Source organism: Euleptes europaea, chromosome 17 (assembly GCF_029931775.1).
Source record: "Euleptes europaea isolate rEulEur1 chromosome 17, rEulEur1.hap1, whole genome shotgun sequence".
NCBI classification, from domain to species: domain Eukaryota; kingdom Metazoa; phylum Chordata; class Lepidosauria; order Squamata; family Sphaerodactylidae; genus Euleptes; species Euleptes europaea.
The window spans coordinates 29,044,679-29,062,501 of NC_079328.1; the positions used below are offsets into that span (position 1 = coordinate 29,044,679).

Here is a 17,823-nt window from a genome sequence, read left to right on the forward strand (position 1 = left end):
ATTTCACTTAGAATCATAGAATCATAAGAGTTGGAAGGGACCACCGGGGTCATCTAGTCCAACCCCCTGCACAATGCAGGAAATTCACAACAACCTCCCCCACACACCCCCAGTGACCCCTACTCCATGCCCAGAAGATGGCCAAGATGCCCTCCCTCTCATCATCTGCTTAAGGTCATAGAATCAGCATTGCTGACAGATGGCCATCTAGCCTCTACTTAATAACCTCCTTGGAAGGAGAGCTCACCACCTCCCAAGGAAGCCTGTTCCACTGAGGAACAGCTCTGTTAGAAAATTCTTCCTAACGTCTAGATGGAAACTCTTTTGATTTAATTTCAACCCGTTGGTTCTGGTCTGACCTTCTGGGGCAACAAAAAACAACTCGGCACCATCCTCTCTATATGACAACCCTTCAAGTACTTGAAGATGGTTATCATATCACCTCTCAGTCTTCTCCTCTTCAGGCTAAACACTTGTCTGCTTGGTCCCTTTTCACCAGGATGGGTGAGCCAGCCTGCACAAAACCTGTGTCCTGCTCCCAATCTCTCCCTGGGAACAGTCTGGGAAGACCAGAGGAACAGCCCAGAGGCCCAAAAGACAGAAAACAAATGCATACTAATTTTGCTTTCATCTCGAAAATGCAATCTCCTCCTGGTTGCAAACCCCTCCCAGATACGACATTCCAATCAGAAGACGTTCTCTGGGGTTTACAAAGGAAAGGGTTGGGGCAATTTGCAGAGGGCAAGCTGTTGATTTGCTTCACACACACACACAACCAGGTGGCCTTGATTCAGACATCAGTAACAGAGATATGAGAGATTGGCTGCCTTCATATCCCTTTGAGAAATCTGTGCATTACTGTCAGAGGCAGTCATTTCCGGAGAGACTTTTTGGAACTGTGCAAGCCCAAATCCTGTCCCGTTGCAGACATTTACCATGCTGGCAAACAGCTCCCCGTCGTCGTCGCAAGCCACACCGCCAGGGCTGTAGAGCTGAAACCAGCCGTCCTTGCCAGCTCGAACACTCAGCAAACACGAATGGACCTACCAAGCAAAGCAAAGCAGAAGGTGAGGACTTATCTCCGCAGGGTGACCATTTCTCTCTGCCCTTCTATAGAGAAGAAAGCTGGTAAACAAGACAGTGGGTTGGATCCCCTGGATCAATAAACTCTTCCTTCCGGAGGAGGAAAGAGCCTCCACCAGTGGAACGGGTGACCAACACATATGCCATTTATGCATGGGAGGTTTTGCCTTGGATTTGCCGCTCTCTAGATGCACATTTTCCCCATCCAAACTCTGCAAGGGGGTTTATTTTTGAGTTTTGAGAATTTGGATGGGGAAAATGTGCATCTAGAGAGCGGCAAATCCAAGGCAAAACCTCCCATGCATAAATGGCCCGGATCAAGAAGCCCTTCCGGAGGAGGAAAGAGCCTTCGCCAGTGGACTGGACCAGTTGGCATCCAATCCTGTACTGTTTACATTGGAGGGGTGAACAACTCATATAATTAAAAACAAAATCAGCATTAAAGGCGAAGCTAGACAGGAGCTTTCCCTTGCTCCCAATATGGTGCATTGAATGGACGTGTGGAAAAAGTTCTCAAAATAGTGAGGGTAATGTAACATCTGAACTGGTGTGAAGGGGCTGCTATGGGGGAGCAAAACCGGACCGTTGCTTTGGACACTGGAATTAATCTGAGCTGGGGCTGGTCATACATTAGTGATGTTATGTATGTTCCACCAACAGGGGCCATGTGAGAGGTGAGTCTGAATGTGGCTCCCAACCTATATGACAGCGTCCCCACTGTGTTGCCCGTGGACACTGTAATGCCCGTCAATACCTTCTCTGGTGCCTGCCAAGTGTTTTTAGAAAGTGGGTAGGATCAGGTGGGGCTTTTGCCAGCAAGTTGATTGCTATGCAAATTTTTAAAAAGTGTTGCTTTGGCAGCAGACAAAGCAGACTGTGTGACTGAAGGTTAAGTTGGGCAAACATTTTGTAGGTGGTTCCACTTCCTGTGGCAGCCACTTTGCGGCTGCGCCCACTACGCTGTGTCGAAATTCCAAAGGTGCCTGCAGGCTCAAACAGGTTGGGGGACCACCTGCTATACATCCTCTCATTCAACGCATACACTCATCGCCACGATGAGATCTGCTAGGGCTGCCTTCACACATTATTTAATCATAGAATCATAGAGTTGGAAAGGGCCATACAGGCCATCTAGTCCAACTCCCTGCTTAATGCAGGATCAGCCTAGAGCATCCCAGACAAGTGCTTGTCCAGCCTCTGCTTAGACTGCCAGTGAGGAGGAGCTCACCACCTTCCTAGGTAGCTGATTCCACTGTTGAACAACTCCTACTGTAAAAATATTTTTCCTAATATCCAGCCGGTACCTTTTCTCCTGCAATTTAAACCCATTATTGCGAGTCCTATACTCTGTTGCCAACAGGAACAGCTTCCTGCCCTTCACTAAGTGACAGCCCTTCAAATACTTGAAGAGAGCAATCATGTCCCCCCTCAACCTCCTCTTCTCCAGACTCAGCATTCCCAACTCCCTCAGCCTTTCCTCACAGGGCTGGGTCTCCAGGCCCCTGATCATTCTCGTCGTTCTCCTCTGCACCCTCTCGATTCCACCCATATCCTTTTTGAAGTGAGGCCTCCAGAACTGCACACAATACTCCAGGTGCGGCCTGACCAATGCAGTGTACAGCGGAACTAAGACATCTTGCGATTGGATACTGAGCTACGGGTATCAGCTGCACCTCGATTGTTTGACCCCCACAGGTAAATCCACTGGGAAATGACTGTAAAGGTGCAATAAGAGCGCACTTTCCAACCACTTGTGTGGATGCAGCCCTAACTGTAAACAGAGCAAAAGGCTCAGGATGTTTGTCTTGGCTATTTCAACAGATCAAGGGAGTGTGGAAAAACCACTTGTTTCATCCAGGGAATTAAATCTCACTGGTTACGGGTCCTGTACATCAACAACAGGCCTCAGAATTCAGGGTGGGGCGTGTGTTTATATAGGAGGCATGAGGTCATTTCTAATATGGCTGTCTAGTTCCCCAAGGACTGATACTGCTGGGGCCAAAATCAAGGCAGCCAAGCAGAGAGGCCCAGGGGTTGGTGTGTGGGGCACTCAAAAGGCCGAGCGTTTGACAAACAACACTCCTTTTGATCGCAGGGGCTGGAAAGAGACTCACTTCTTGTCTTGGATCTTCTGCGAATCTCTGAATGACGTATTTCAGCTCCCTTCAAAGAGCAAAAGATAAAACAAAAGCAGAGAGAGAGAGAGAATGTTGGTCAGTTCAAACTTTATACAGCTGCCTCCTTTCATTCTGGTTACACTTAAGCGCGATGGATGGCCCCTTTTCTGGAGAGGCATAGGGATGTAGCAGAGAAAACATTTCCGAGGAAGGAACTGTGAAAGTCTTACAGGGGTGACCCAAAGATTGGGCTTACAGGCCAAGAGAAGAGCACTGTAAGTGCTTCAAACACTCAAGCATTGCAAGGTCATCTCCCCCAGTTGTTCTGCCAGACCTTCAACCCTTCCCAACTCCTGCACCAGCTCTTCCCACAGCCAGGCAAGGTATACTCCTTTCCTTACAGCAAGCTTATACATTCACACTAGTCATGTAGAATAGCTCTGCTTGGACTCGCACATCAAGATGCAGATGGAGGACAGCATGCAAAAATGCTTCCTCCTACATGTACACAGCTAGTGATTTGGCTTAAAACCCCTACAAGTAGAACATTAGCAATTCAGCTACATAGTTATGCTAGAATAATGCACTTTCAATGCACTTTGCAGCTGGATTTTACCGTGTGAAACGGTAAAATCGACTTGCTAACCATCATTAGTGCATTGAAAGTGGATTGAAAGTGCATTATTCAGTATGTGTGAAAGCACCATCTCTCCCCCTCTCTCTGTCTGATCTGTTAGTTTTCCAAGCAGATGGAGCTATTTTTGCTTCGAGGAACATTTACACATACAGTTTTCCCCACCAGTCATCAAAAGCACGGCATCATTCTGAATGTGCTGATTGCCTCAGTTTCTGTGTGAATTCCAGGAGGATTCAGAAACACTGCCAGCCACTTGTAATCTCCAAGTCTTTGGGCCCCATGAATTTTGATCTTAAATTTACTTTTATTTGAGAAGGTTAAACTGACAAGTGTTTCTTTCAGGACAATTGAGGCATTTGGAGCCTAGCCTATTGATATGCCCATTTTTTTAAGCCTCAAAAAGCCCTACCTTAGTGTTGGGGGAGGAAATGGGTGCCAAAAGGGCAGGAAAAATGGTTGCTGTGTGGGAGGGTGAGGCCAAGAAAATCCAGACTTTCCTACCCACAGCAGCCAACATGGCTTTGTTGTGATCCTTCCCAAAACCACACAGCAAAGCAGGTTTGAAAAAGATTACAGAAACATTGAGGGAAAGCCAGCTGGTGCACAGGAGCACCACGATTAGGACTGCCAATCTCCAGGTACTAGCTGGAGATCTCCTGCTATTACAACTGATCTCCAGCCGATAGAGATCAGTTCACCTGGAGAAAATGGCCGCCTTGGCAATTGGACTGTATGGCATTGAAGTCCCTCCCCTCCCCAAACCCTGCTCTCCTAAGGCTCTGCCCCCAAAATCTCCTGCTGGTGCTGAAGAGGGATTTGGCAACCCTAACCACGATGCTGTGGGGAAGTCGGGGGCGGGGGACCTCTTTCCCAAAGCATCCAACCCAGAGCTGTGCAGAAATTGCTGCTGTCTGAAGGGTCATTTGAACCCTACAGTTCTGATTCTACTGGAAGTTTTCAGAACCTCAGAGCTCAGGAAGGAACAGTAAGGCATGAGTCTTTATTACATAACTAAAACCCTGTCAGCAATCATACAACCATAAGCAAACAAGCACTTACTTTGTGAACTTCTCGTGTGCAAGAGCCCTGAAATGAAACACACACAGTTATTAGCTTTTTTTCCGGTCCCCCTTTTTCTTCATACAGTTCTTTCCTAAAATAATGACGAGTATACAGATTTTGTAAACATTCCTTTCCTTTTATCCCTTAGAAGCTCCTTGATCAATTGACCTTGAGCAGCATATATCTAGTGTTGGAGGGATATAAGGACTGAAACAAATCTTGCCACTGACAATGTAGCCTTGGGGTCCCTGTCGCTTAGTAAAAAAGGCATTATGTCAGTCACAGAGGCATTGGATTTGTATATTAAAAGGGGGGAAATATAGTGCGATCGAAGTTCCCCGTAAAAGCGGCATTCCAAAAGGGCATGGGCTAATGTGTCAATAGAGCCAGAAGAGCAAGGGCAGATCCTGTCTGAGTATGGTATATTCAGAATTCTGCCCTGCATTACCATAGAAGGATTAGCATTCAATCTAGCCAAGCAAAAAGCTCTACAGAGACGAGGAGTTGTCAGATAATATGTATAGGCAGGCAGACCACGTGGAGGGGGTATTCCGAAGAACTGGGATGAACAGACGCGACGAGCACGAAAAGTAGTGCTGTTATAATCGAGCTCTTTAATGCGCTTTTTAATTTTGGCAAAAGCTTCAGTTTTCCCAAGATCTGATATCATATCCTACGAGAAGCCCAGCAACGCCAGTTTCTCATCTAAGATTTTTTGCCATGAGGATTTGAAAGGGTCATGCTTCAGAGAAGCTAGGAACCCCTAAGTGCTAAAGCACAGTTTAAGGTGGAGTTTAAAGGCAGCCAACCACACCCTAGCTTCAAGTGACATTTGGCCAAACTCGGAACGAAGAGTAACGCCAGCAACACATCGAGGGGCATTTAGGAGTTTTCGTAAGAACTGAAGAAGTGGACGATCTATAGATTCATTGATGACTGTAATCCAGAGGGCAACCCCAAAGAGGATAATTGGGGTAATTTTCAGGTTAAAAACCTGAATAGCCCCTGGAATATATTTGCCACCTTTGGTGTGAAAAAACTTGACAATAGCACCAACCCCAGGTTTAATTTTGTTGGACACTGCTTTTTGATGGGCATTCCAATTTAGGTTATGGGAAAACAGAATGCCAAGGTAAACAAACTCCTTGACTTGGTCAACCTCAAAGCCATCTAATACCCAGCGAAAAAGAGGCATTTTTTTTTTGTAAACATTCAGAACAAAAAGTGTTGTATGAAATAAGAGTATACAGAAAGAGAAGAAAATCCTGCATGGTTTATTTACTATAAAGAAAGAAAGAGAGAAGGGGGGGAGGAAGGGTTTTCCCCCCCCAATGAGTCAAACCAACAAAGCCAAGATGAAAGAAATAGATCAGTTACAGGGAACTCCAAACACCTTGTGTACAGGTGGTTATCAAAATGGAGGGTCCTCTGGTTAGATATTCAGTGAGGCTGCATTCCAAACATGTGTGTTGGCTTTAATCAGCACATATAAATTTAAATACATAAAATCAATAAATGTACTCTCTATATGGGAATACTGAACGGGGGTCTCCGTCCACATTGTATGGTGGGGGGGGGGCTTTCCCATCCCTTGCTTTTTAAAGTTGAAACCCTACAAGAAGTTGCCCCAGACGAAAAGAGACTCAAGCACAGATGCAGATGAAATGCCCCAGCATTACTGGATTGCTCTTTGGGTGCTGTGGCTGATGGAAAAAGAGCATTCCAGGGTAGCTGGGGGAGTTGAGCCTACCTCAGAAATGCGGTTGGGTAATAACAGGGCAGCGTGGTGTAGTGGTTAAGAGCGGCAGACTCTAATCTGGTGAACCAGGTTCAATTCCCCACTCCTCTGCGTGAAGCTTGCTGGGTGACCTTGGGCCAGTCGCAGTTCTCTCAGAACTCTCTCAGCCCATGCGGAGGCAGGCAATGGCAAACCACCTCCAAAGTCTTTTGCCCTGAAAACCCTACAAGGTCACCATAAGTCAGCACTATGACTTGTCTGGAGAAGACAATCATGATAGGAAAAGTTGAGGGCAGCAGGAAAAGAGGAAGACCCAACAAGAGATGGATTGACTCAATAAAGGAAGCCACAGCCCTCAATTTGCAAGATCTGAGCAAGGCTGTCAAAGATATCACATTCTGGAGGACATTGATTCATAGAGTCACCATGAGTCGGAAGAGACTTGACGGCACTTAACACACACATGACTTGATAGCACACGTGCAAACATATACATACAATAACGGGGCAGAACCCTGAGGTGAGAGAATGTGCTTCCCCCACCTCAGGTGGCAGGTGGTGGATTCCAGTTTTGAATATTCCTTTACATAAAAGAAAAAGTTCCTGGGCAATAAAATTTATCCTACAAAGCTGCTAGTTTCCACCTGAAAACAGAAAATGCTGAATAACTGGTATAGCTCTAATTGAGGTATACATATATTCTGTTCCAAGAAAAGGACAGAGATGACCTCAAAAGAATATCCCTGAATACAACACACATTCCATTTCCTAGAGAGTACTGCCTTATCACGAGATCACATATAACCCTGCCATTTTCATACAAAATGGATTTTCACTTGGGTGGGTTTGCATCTACCGAAGGTTTGGAAGAAACTTATCATGATATCAAGAGTGGGCTGTCCAAAGTAGATCCAAGTGACAGATGAAAGCCTGTGAAGCACAGGCAGAAACTGACACCTCGGGGACATCCTGAGGTAAAAAAAAATAATTTTTAAGACCTTCTGCCAGCAAATGAACGAAAGCTGAAATTAACCTATGGGGAAATTCCGTCATAGAAGAAGCTAATGGAAACTTTCGGCGACAGAAACCACACACTTGTAAACAGGATTTTCTGCTCCCAGGTGTGTTCATTAATTGCGCTGCAATTAAGGTACCGCCACATCTAATTAGCGTGGCACATTAGTACGACAATTAATGGTCATTCTCGCAGAGGGCGTTGCATCACGGTATTGATTCGCGATCTGCCCTAGGGGCCTTTCGCTAGAACAACTCGCTCAGGTAAAACAATGCTGGGTGCCGCTTTGGCCTCTCCCTGCCTTTCCGAAGCTCGTGCAGTTCTGAAGCTAGGCCTTCCAAGGCACTGAGGGATGTGATAAGCTGGCAAATTGGACAATTACGGACTGTAATGTTCACCCTCTGAGATCTGCATTTCATAAACATTGCTGTCATTAATGAGTTTCAGAGGGAGGCTTATCAACGCCTCTTCCGTGGTATCCAAATAGCGCTTACGGAACAAGGCACTACCCCACAGGCTCAAAAAAGTTGGGAATCCTTACACTGGAATAACACAGAATGTGACAAACGTAACTGGAATATTCAGTGACCCAATGCAGCGGAGGTGATGAGAACACCGCCTCTCCCGGTACATCCCCCAAAGACACTGCATTGTCTAGATGCCAATTTGCTGGAGGTCCCCCGTCCTAAGAGTGTGCAGCTGTCCTCAACAAGTGTGTGTGTTAAGTGCCCTCAAGTTGCTTCCAACTCATGGCGAACCTATGAATCAAAGTCCTCCAAAACGTCCTATCTTTGACAGCCTTGCTCAGATCTTGCAAATTGAGGGCTGTGGCTTCTTTTATTGAGTAAATCCATCTCTTGTTGGGTCTTCCTCTTTTCCAGCTGCTCTCAACTTTTCCTAGTATGGCTGTCTTTTTCAGTTACTCTTGTCTTCTCATCCTCAACAAAAGCCAGGACTTTTTCGGCCCTGGCCCCAGCCCAGTGGAATGTTCTCCCTAGTAACATCAGGGCCCTGAGGGACTTGAAAGAGCTCCGCAGGGGCTGTAAAGCAGAGCTATTCCACCAGGCCTCCCACTGAGGACAGCTGCGGATGTCATCAGTAATGGCCTCCCCACTTCCCCCCTCTGTTTATTTGTGCTGTCGAATTTAGGAGGGGCTGGCCTGTATCTGCTTTAGTGGCGAGCTTGTATTTTAATGCCATCGAATGTTGTTGATTTTTAGGTGAAGATGGTTTTAATTATTTTTTAAACTCATTGATTGTTTATTGTTTTAATGGTTTAATTCACCCTGAGCCCAGTTTTGCCGGGGAGGGCGAGTCAGAAATCTAATAAATAAACAAACAAGCAGCAATCTAAGAGGCTGCCAGTTTGAATCTCAGCTCAGCTATAAACTTGATAGGTAGCTTTAGACAAACTATTCTTCCTGTACTTCAGACTCTAATGTGCAATACTGGAGAAAATAATACTTGGGTACCTTACAAGAATGTGGTAAGGTTTACGAGTGATGGGTTACATGATGCATTTTCAACACTGAAAGCGATAGATAGACAGACAGCAGAAATGATGACAATGATATTTGGACTCTAAAATATGATCTACTAGCCGCCTCAAGCAGGCATCCAGAGAGGCAACACTAAATATTCCTTAAATTAAAAATAAAATAAACAGATCCACTCCTTAAATCAGGGGTGTAAAACATAACGCCCAACAGTGTCGAGATGGTGGCAACTATGCCCGGGACCTGGTGGTGCGTCCTGGGCATGCAGGTTAACCAAGTTTCCCAGTTAACAAAAACTTCTGCTGTGTTTGGAAGTATTCCCCATTAACCAGCACACTAGTTATCTTAGATAACCAGATCATTTAGTTCTGACTTGAAAATGAATACAAACATGACTAAAAACACCCTCCACTCATATTAAAGTGGCCTTTTGTACACAATAGGAAACATGTAGGATCAAGAAAGTACAATAGACACCATGGTCCAGAAATTACATGTTAAAGAGAATTTTTTTACTCAAACTCAGTGTGAATTGCATGAAATAAAGCTCCAAATGCACCTTTGAAAACTTAACTTAAATTGGAATCTTATTGACACATTCTGGATTTACCTCACAATGCTATGAGGACTCATTCACTACTGACCATTGAAGGATTGACACAAAGTTCACTAGACCCCAAACCAGCCCTATTTCTGAGCAACTCGCTACACATAACAATTGGTGGTCATAAAGAACCAAGAGTATCCCCATCAAAAGACACATATGCCCTGCTTAATGAGACCTGGGGTGTATAGCTGCATCTTAAATGAATGCTTGGTGAAGGCAGCTTGCTGTAACAGGGTAACTATTCAGAAATAAAATCCAGTGAAATTAATGGCACTTTCTGAATACATTTTGGGGCTGTAGTGTTACGTCCCAATACTATGTGAAGCTGGGAGGGCAGCAGAAATGACCCCTTCAGGACAGACTTTCTGTCTCGAAATATCTGAAAACCCTTCACCAAACATTCTCCTCCCCAAGATTTGAAAAAGACCTTGTGTGTTGATGCCTCAGCTTTAAACTATCTCAGAATCATAGAATCATATGAGTTGGAAGGGGCCATACAGGCCATCTAGTCCAACCCCCTGCTCAATGCAGGATCAGCCTAAAGCATCCCTGACAAGTGTTTGTCCGGCCGCTGATTGAAGACTGCCAGAAAGGGGGAGCTCACCACCTCCTTAGGCAGCTGATTCCACTGCTGAACAACTCTTACTGTAAATCTTTCCTTAATATCCAGCCTGATAGCATACGGGCCTGCCTAAATCTCCAGGACTGGACCTGGCAACCCGGTATGCAAGCGCACTAACTGCTTTCCAGCCGCGCGCCTGCCCCAAACGCTACTGGGCGGTCGCGGCGCGGTTCATTTGGAAACTGACACAGCCGCTCTCGCCAGCCCGGGCAACCAGCTACTAGGAACCAGATGCAAAGGGCCGTCTCTTGTGAGCCTGAGAGGAGCCATGTTCCTGTAAATCTCTGTTTTAGAAGCAGCCATTTCGCAGAGAGCTGACAGCCACGTACTCAATGCGAGCTGCTCCCCCCTCCCAACTTCCTCCGTTGCTCAATGGGTCGTTAGCGGTGATCCTGATCTCAAGATGAGTCATTCCCCCCTGTCCAGCTGCAGCGACCCCAGGACATTTGCACAGATCACACCCATTGTTCCTGAATGTAAATCACATCAGCAGAGAGATTCCAGACCATCTCGGGTTGCGAAAGCCATTGGCATTAGAATAGATTTCCAAATTCTCACTACCCTGCCCCGGTAGACACAGCTTAATCCTTTTGTCACCTTTTGTCACCTGGGAACCTGGGAGGGATAAAACCACTCTTCCCGCCCCCAGAAAATAGTATAACTGGGATGCCCCTGGCCCATTCAAGACACCGTAGGTCTTTCCTGGCACCTTTGCCGTTACTCTGTTGGTTTGGTTTTGCGCAGCCTTACCACGCTCCCTCCCGCCTTGCTGGTCAAGTCTACGGGAACCCCTGCCCCCCATCTCGGTCTTCCTTTTCAATCTGTTATTAGTCTACGTGAAATTGGACAACACCTCTTCTATATACGGTAAATATTGATCAACGATATCCTGCCACATTGGCAAACGTCTCTGTACTCCTCTCTTAATTTACTAGTCTCTTGTATGCCTGTGCTGCACCATTTGAATGCTTGAATACATAAACACTGTTTAATTTGGAATCCTTTTGTCTGTCTTTATTCAAACGTCTCATTAAACGGATTCTGGTATAGTTGAGTGCGAGATCGCTATAAAAATACATAGTTACCGATTGCTCAGCTAATTTCCCCATATAAAGGAGCATTTTGGCTAACAAGCCGGTACCTTTACACCAGTAATCTAAACCCCTTATTGTGAGTCCTATCTTCTGCTGCCAACAGGAACAACTTCCTGCCCTCCTCTAAGTGACAGCCTTTCAAATACTTAAAGAGAGAGATCATGTCCCCCCTCAACCTCCTCTTTTCCAGACTGAACATTCCCACGTCCCTCAGCCTTTCCTCGCAGGGTTTGGTCTCCAGGTCATTGATCATCCTCGTCGCTCTTCTCTGCACCTGCTCCATTCTGTCTTTAGAACCTTAAGATTAGACTGCAATTTAACGAGTAACCTTTAAAAGAAATAGAAAGAGCCCAAGAAACATCTTATTGTCACAAACTTACTCTTTGGGGAATGGGATGGGTTGAAGCAAACTGGCAAGAGCGGGTCTCCAGTCATCGTAGTTTGATCTATAATGCAAAAATAAGAGTTGTGGTTAATTTAAATATACGGTACCGAATTCACAGGTTGCTTCTCTGGTGCTTAAATTCTCCAGACCCAGATAGACACAGGGTGGATGTCAGGGCAAGAAGAGGCCCCTTAGCCAGCGGGAAACTCCACTGCTCTGCTCCTTTATGGAGCATGTCGCTCCTTGCATTGCGTAGTGCTCAGGAGGAGGTCCTCTGCATGCAGACACATTGGAGCTGGGGAGCTTGAAGTACCAGAATGTGCTCAACTTTTCAGTGGCAGAATGGAAATTCCCCGCCTCCCCCTTCCCACTGCAGCCCACTCATCTCCACAAAATGGTTCTCCTGTGGGAGAGGGGACCCTGAGGAACAATATAAGGGGAGGAACAATATAAGAAGAAAAAAGGGGGAATCCGTGGAAATTCCTAATACCGTCTGGATCCAACACAACATGTGTTTATATCTCTGAGCTGACTAAAAGAAAGAAATTGAACAAAACCCTAAACGAGAACAGAACCAGCAAAAGGAGGACTCAATGGCTGTTGCCGCACTAGGTATTCCCAGCAATGTATTAAGAGTTTGAAAATGTTATAAAAAACATCGCTTTAAAAGGGTTTTTGGATGCCACGGCTAAAAAAATGGTTGGAAGACGTCTTCACAGCTAAAGGGGCCAAACAAAGTGCGAATAGTATTTTTTATAACAGTTTCAAACTCTTAATACATCGGTGGGAATACATAGAAAGTGCGAACAGTATTTTTTATACCATTTCCAAACTCTTGATACATCGCTGGGAATACCTAGTGCGGTAACAGCCACTATATCAAACTGTTTTATATTGCAGCTCTGGCTTAAAAATGAGCCAATAAGATCAGTTCATTGCCTCTACAACTCATCTTCGGAATTCTGAACAACGGAGAATCAGCCCTTGCAACACAAGAAGCGTATTGCATACTTATTTTTTACTTTCATTTAAAATATTTGTATGCCGCCTTTTCCACCAACTCAGAGTCCCAAGGTGGTAAACACTGAAGCGCTTCAAACATTAAAACAGCATTTAAAACACACACGCACGTATTTAAAACAATTAAATAAAACAAATATGTACATCATACTAATATGCATTTATATAGCACTATCACTGTTCAAAGTGCTTCGCACGCAGTCTTGCTGTAATCCTTAAAACAGCCCTGTCAAATACCCCAGTAGTATAATTCTTGTGTGAAAAAAATATTGGGTTACAAATTGGGTCACAACTAACGTCACCTAGCAAAGACAAAGATGTTACCGAGGCTGAATGATATTCTCCCAAGAGTTCTTAAAAGAACTCAGATATCAATGCTCTTCTAAGCCATAAAACAGGGGTATCGAACTCATTTGTGACGAGGGCCGGATATGAAATAAATGTCACTTGGGCCGGGCTATGCCTCGCCAGCCCGGACTGGGAGCGGGGGGTGGCTGCCTTAGCTGGCGAACTTGCAGTGGTCTTGCCAGCCCAGATCGGGACTGGGAGGGGTGGATACTTCGCGGGCTGGATAAGAGCTCTCAAGGGGCCGGGTCCAGCCCTCGAGCTGTATGCCTGACAGCCCTGTCATAAAATGTTATTAAATCACTAGCAGCAGGGTTGTTGTTTTTTTACCAGAAGACTTCAACTGTAACACCATTTTTCTTTTCTTTAAAATAAAAGGATCCAGGAAATTATAGACCTGTCAGTCTGACTTCTGCCTCTGCTCTGAAAAATGGAAGGAACTCATGATTACAGCCAGAATTGCTACGCGCTTGGAAGAACAAGCTTTTCCTGAGGAAGAATGGTACGGCTTCTGCAGAAGGCAGTGCTGGAGTGGCTAGTTATCAAGCAAATGACACCAACACTGTAAGGGACCACGTGCTGTCTGTCTACTAAAGGCCTCCAAGTTTCTAGTGAATTGGATCAAGGGGTCTAAATGTACAAGCCCCTGAACAAGGTGTCCCCAGCCATTCTTGCAGGGGTACAAACTGGGAGGGGGAAAAAGCAGCCCTGCAAAAGGGCCCCACTCCCCACGAAGAAGGGAGAGGAGGAGGGAGGGAGAAGGAGCCAGCCAGACCTGCAGCTCTGCTGGGCAATACTTCTGGCTTGCGCTGGCAAGGAGCTGCCTTCCCTGGGCTGGGCGAAACTCGTGCTGGCCGGGATATGACTTCCCCTGGCCAGGTGAGATGCCTTCCTCCCCACTCCCTCCCATTGCTCAGGAAATCTGTTAAAAGGGGAAAACCCAGCCTGGAATCTTTAAAATGCTGGCCTTAGATAGTCCCCAAATTCTTCCAGAAATATACGAGACCCAGAGACCAGTATTCCTGAGAATCCCGAATACCCAAATATATTGGACTGGATATATCCAGGCAGACATCCCTAATCACTTTGACTGAAGACACCTGCATACCAGTCTCAAAAATCTAAGGGTGTTGCAGAGGATTCTCGAGCACTTTCTAGTTTATTTTTGTAGGGTGCCAGCCAGGACTAATTATTGTTCCATGTGAACTGAGACTACCATAGAGTGCACCTATGCTAGGCTCTTCATTGCTAGGAAAAGGTCTTTTGGGACCCTTGTTTGCCATTCCCTGTGTTTTCATCAAATGCAGACAACTACAAACAGATGCTACAATCAGCAAAAGACAAAAGAGACCCCCTCATCTATGCAGGAGTATATCGTATACCTTGCAGTTGTGGTCAAGTTTACATCGGGACAACAAAACGCAGCATACAAACAAGGATAAAAGAACATGAAAGATACTGCAGACTTGGCCAACCTGAGAAATCAGCAGTGGCTGAACATGGACTGACCCAAACAGGACACAGGGTCTTATTCCAAGACACTGATATACTGGACAATTCTACCAACTATTTTGTCAGATTGCACAGAAAAGCCATTGAAATTCATAAACATCAGCAGAACTTTAGCAGAAAAGAAGAGAGTTTAAGAATGAATAAGGCTTGGCTTCCTGTCCTGAAAACCTCCAGACTAACAAAGACTACAGTCCACAATAGCCATGCGGATTAGCCTTGGATTCCACATGTTAACAGATCACTTCAGGATACAATGGTTCCACATTAACATACCACACCTTCATCAGCACATTATCTTGATTCTTACAGGACAATGATTTGCACATTACCGTTAATACTTTGCAGGACAATGACTCAGCTCAAACCCAACCCCCTTCTGACTATATATTACTCTTCCTACGCACTTGACACTGACACTGTCCTTCAGTGTTACTCCTCTGAAGATGCCTGCCACAGCTGCTGGAGAAACGTCAGGAAAGAAAATACGGTTACACAGCCCGGATAACCTACAAGAATCAGCAGACAACTACCTTTAAAGATCTGTGATTGGACCTCCCAGCCTACTCACCCCCTTAAAAAGCAGCCATGGGGAATCTGCATTTGATAGGGCTTCAAACTTTTATGTTTGTCCTCTAGCTGCCCCTTTAGTATCAGTTTGATCTGCAGCGATGATCAGGTGATGTTATTTAATTTCATGCCATGAAAAACGTCCACTGGCCATTTCCTCCCATTAAAGCTCTATTAAAGGGGCAGGGCATTTTCCCTCCTGTCCGGCTGACAACCTTAGCATTTGACCAAGGCCCATAATTTGCCAAAGAACCCCTCATAAGCTTCTGAAGAGCCCCAGCTTCTTAGGAACACATCTTGCAAATCACCAGTATAAAATGTTTTAAAAGCACATCAGAGGATCCAAGGGAAAACGCAGCTTTCAGCAAAGTTCAAGTTTCAACACTCTGACTTCAGAAACTAAACACAGCTCGCCATTTACACAGAAAGCATTAATGAACAGCTAAAGTGGTCCAACCAGCCAGTGTGGTGTGGTGGTTAAGAGCGGTGGTTTGGTTTAATCCTGAGAACCAGGTTGAATTCCCCACTCCTCCACATGAGTGGTGGACTCTAATCTGGTGAACCGGGTTGGTTTCCCCACTCCTACACATGAAGCCAGCTGGGTGACCTTGGGCTAGTCACTGCTCTCTTAGAGCTCTCTCAGCCTCACCTACCTCAAAGGGTGTCTGTTATGGGGAGGGGAAGGGAACGTGATTGTAAGCTGGTTTGATTCATAAGAACATAAGAAAGGCCCTGCTGGATCAGACCAAGGCCCATCAAGTCCAGCAGTCTGTTCACACAGTGGCCAACCAGGTGCCTCTAGGGAGCCACTAACAAAGACGAGTGCAGCAGCACCGTCCTGCCTGTGTTCCACCGAATCCAAAATAATAGGCATGCTCCTCTGATACTAGAGAGAATGCAGCATGACTAGTATCCATTCTAACTAACAGCCATGAATACCCCTCTCCTCCATGAATATGTCCACTCCCCTCTTAAAGCCCTCCAAGCTGGCAGCCATCACCACATCCTGGGGCAAGGAGTTCCACAATTTAACTATGCGTTGTGTGAAAAAATACTTCCTTTTATCTGTTTTGAATCCCTCACCCTCCAGCTTTAGCAGATGACCCCGTGTTCTAGTATTATGGGAGAGGGAGAAAAACTTCTCCCTGTCCACTCTCTCCAAATCATGCATAATTTTATAGACCTCTATCATGTCTCCCCTCAGCCGCCTTCTTTCCAAGCTAAACAGCCCTAAGCGTCCTAACCGCTCCCCATAGGACAGTTGCTCTAGTCCCCTAATCATTTTGGTTGCTTTTTTCTGCACCTTCTCAAGCTCTGTAATATCCTTTTTTAGGTGTGGTGACCAGAACTGTACACAGTATTCCAAGTGTGGTCTCACCATAGATTTGTACAAGGGCAGTATGATATCAGCAGTTTTATTCTCTATTCCTCGTCTAATTATATACAGCATGGAATTTGCCTTGTTTACAGCAGCTGCACACTGGGTTGACATCTTCATTGAGCTATCCACTACCACCCCAAGATCCCTTCCTTGGTCTGTTGCTGCCAGCACAGATCCCATCAGTGTATATGTGAAGTTGGTATTTTTTGTCCCAGTATGCATCACTTTACACTTACTCACATTGAATCTCATTTGCCATTTTAATGCCCATTCTTCCAGTATGCAGAGATCCTTCTGGAGCTCTTCACAGTCCGATTTTGTTTTAACCAGCCTAAATAATTTGGTGTCATCTGCAAACTTGGCTACTTCACTGTTTAACCCCTGCTCCAGGTCATTGATGAACAGGTTGAAAAGCACCGGTCCCAACACAGATCCCTGAGGCACCCCACTGCTCACATCCCGCCATTGGGAGAACTGACCATTGATTCCTACTCTCCGCTTCCTATTTTTCAGCCAGCTCTCAATCCATAAGAGGATTTGTCCTCTTATCCCGTGACTATGAAGTTTGCTTAGCAGTCTTTGGTGGGGGACTTTGTCAAAAGCTTTTTGGAAATCCAAATACACAAATCCACAGGCTCATTCCTGTCCACATGCTTACTGACGCTTTCAAAAAACTCTAATAGGTTAGTGAGACAGGACCTACCCTTACAGAAGCCATGTTGGGTTTTGCCCAGCAGACCTTGCCCTTCTATATGCTTGACAATTCTATCTTTAATAATGCTTTCCACTAATTTACCCAGAACAGACGTTAAGCTAACTAGCCTGTAATTTTCTGGGTCCCCCCTGGAACCTTTTTTATAAATGGGTGTTACATTGGCCACTCTCCAGTCCTCTGGTACAGAGGCTGATCGAAGGGACATATTACATATCTTTGTTAGAAGTTCAGCAATTTCCCATTTGAGTTCTTGAAGAACTCTAGGATGAATACCGTCTGGTCCCTGTGACTTGTTAGTTTGCAGTTTGTCTAGACGTTCTAGGACTTACTGCCTTGTTACCACTATTTGCCTCAGTTCCTCCTTTTCCCCTCTCCAAAATCTCTGTTCAGGAGACAGAATCTGCCCTGATTCTTCAACAGTGAAGAC

At 45.5% G+C, this 17,823-nt stretch overlaps 1 protein-coding gene across 1 annotated transcript in view; it reads right to left on the reverse strand.

Annotated features, from left to right (window-relative positions):
* Positions 1-17,823, reverse strand: part of CMIP (c-Maf inducing protein) — a 184,444-nt gene that overhangs the window by 12,818 nt on the left and 153,803 nt on the right. Inside the window, exons 11-14 of the mRNA XM_056862268.1 lie at positions 11,852-11,917; positions 4,897-4,923; positions 3,198-3,246; positions 936-1,043 (exon numbers count right to left, since the gene is read on the reverse strand). Coding sequence (XP_056718246.1) covers positions 936-1,043; positions 3,198-3,246; positions 4,897-4,923; positions 11,852-11,917 — 250 coding nt within the window. The remainder of the gene's footprint in view (positions 1-935; positions 1,044-3,197; positions 3,247-4,896; positions 4,924-11,851; positions 11,918-17,823) is intronic.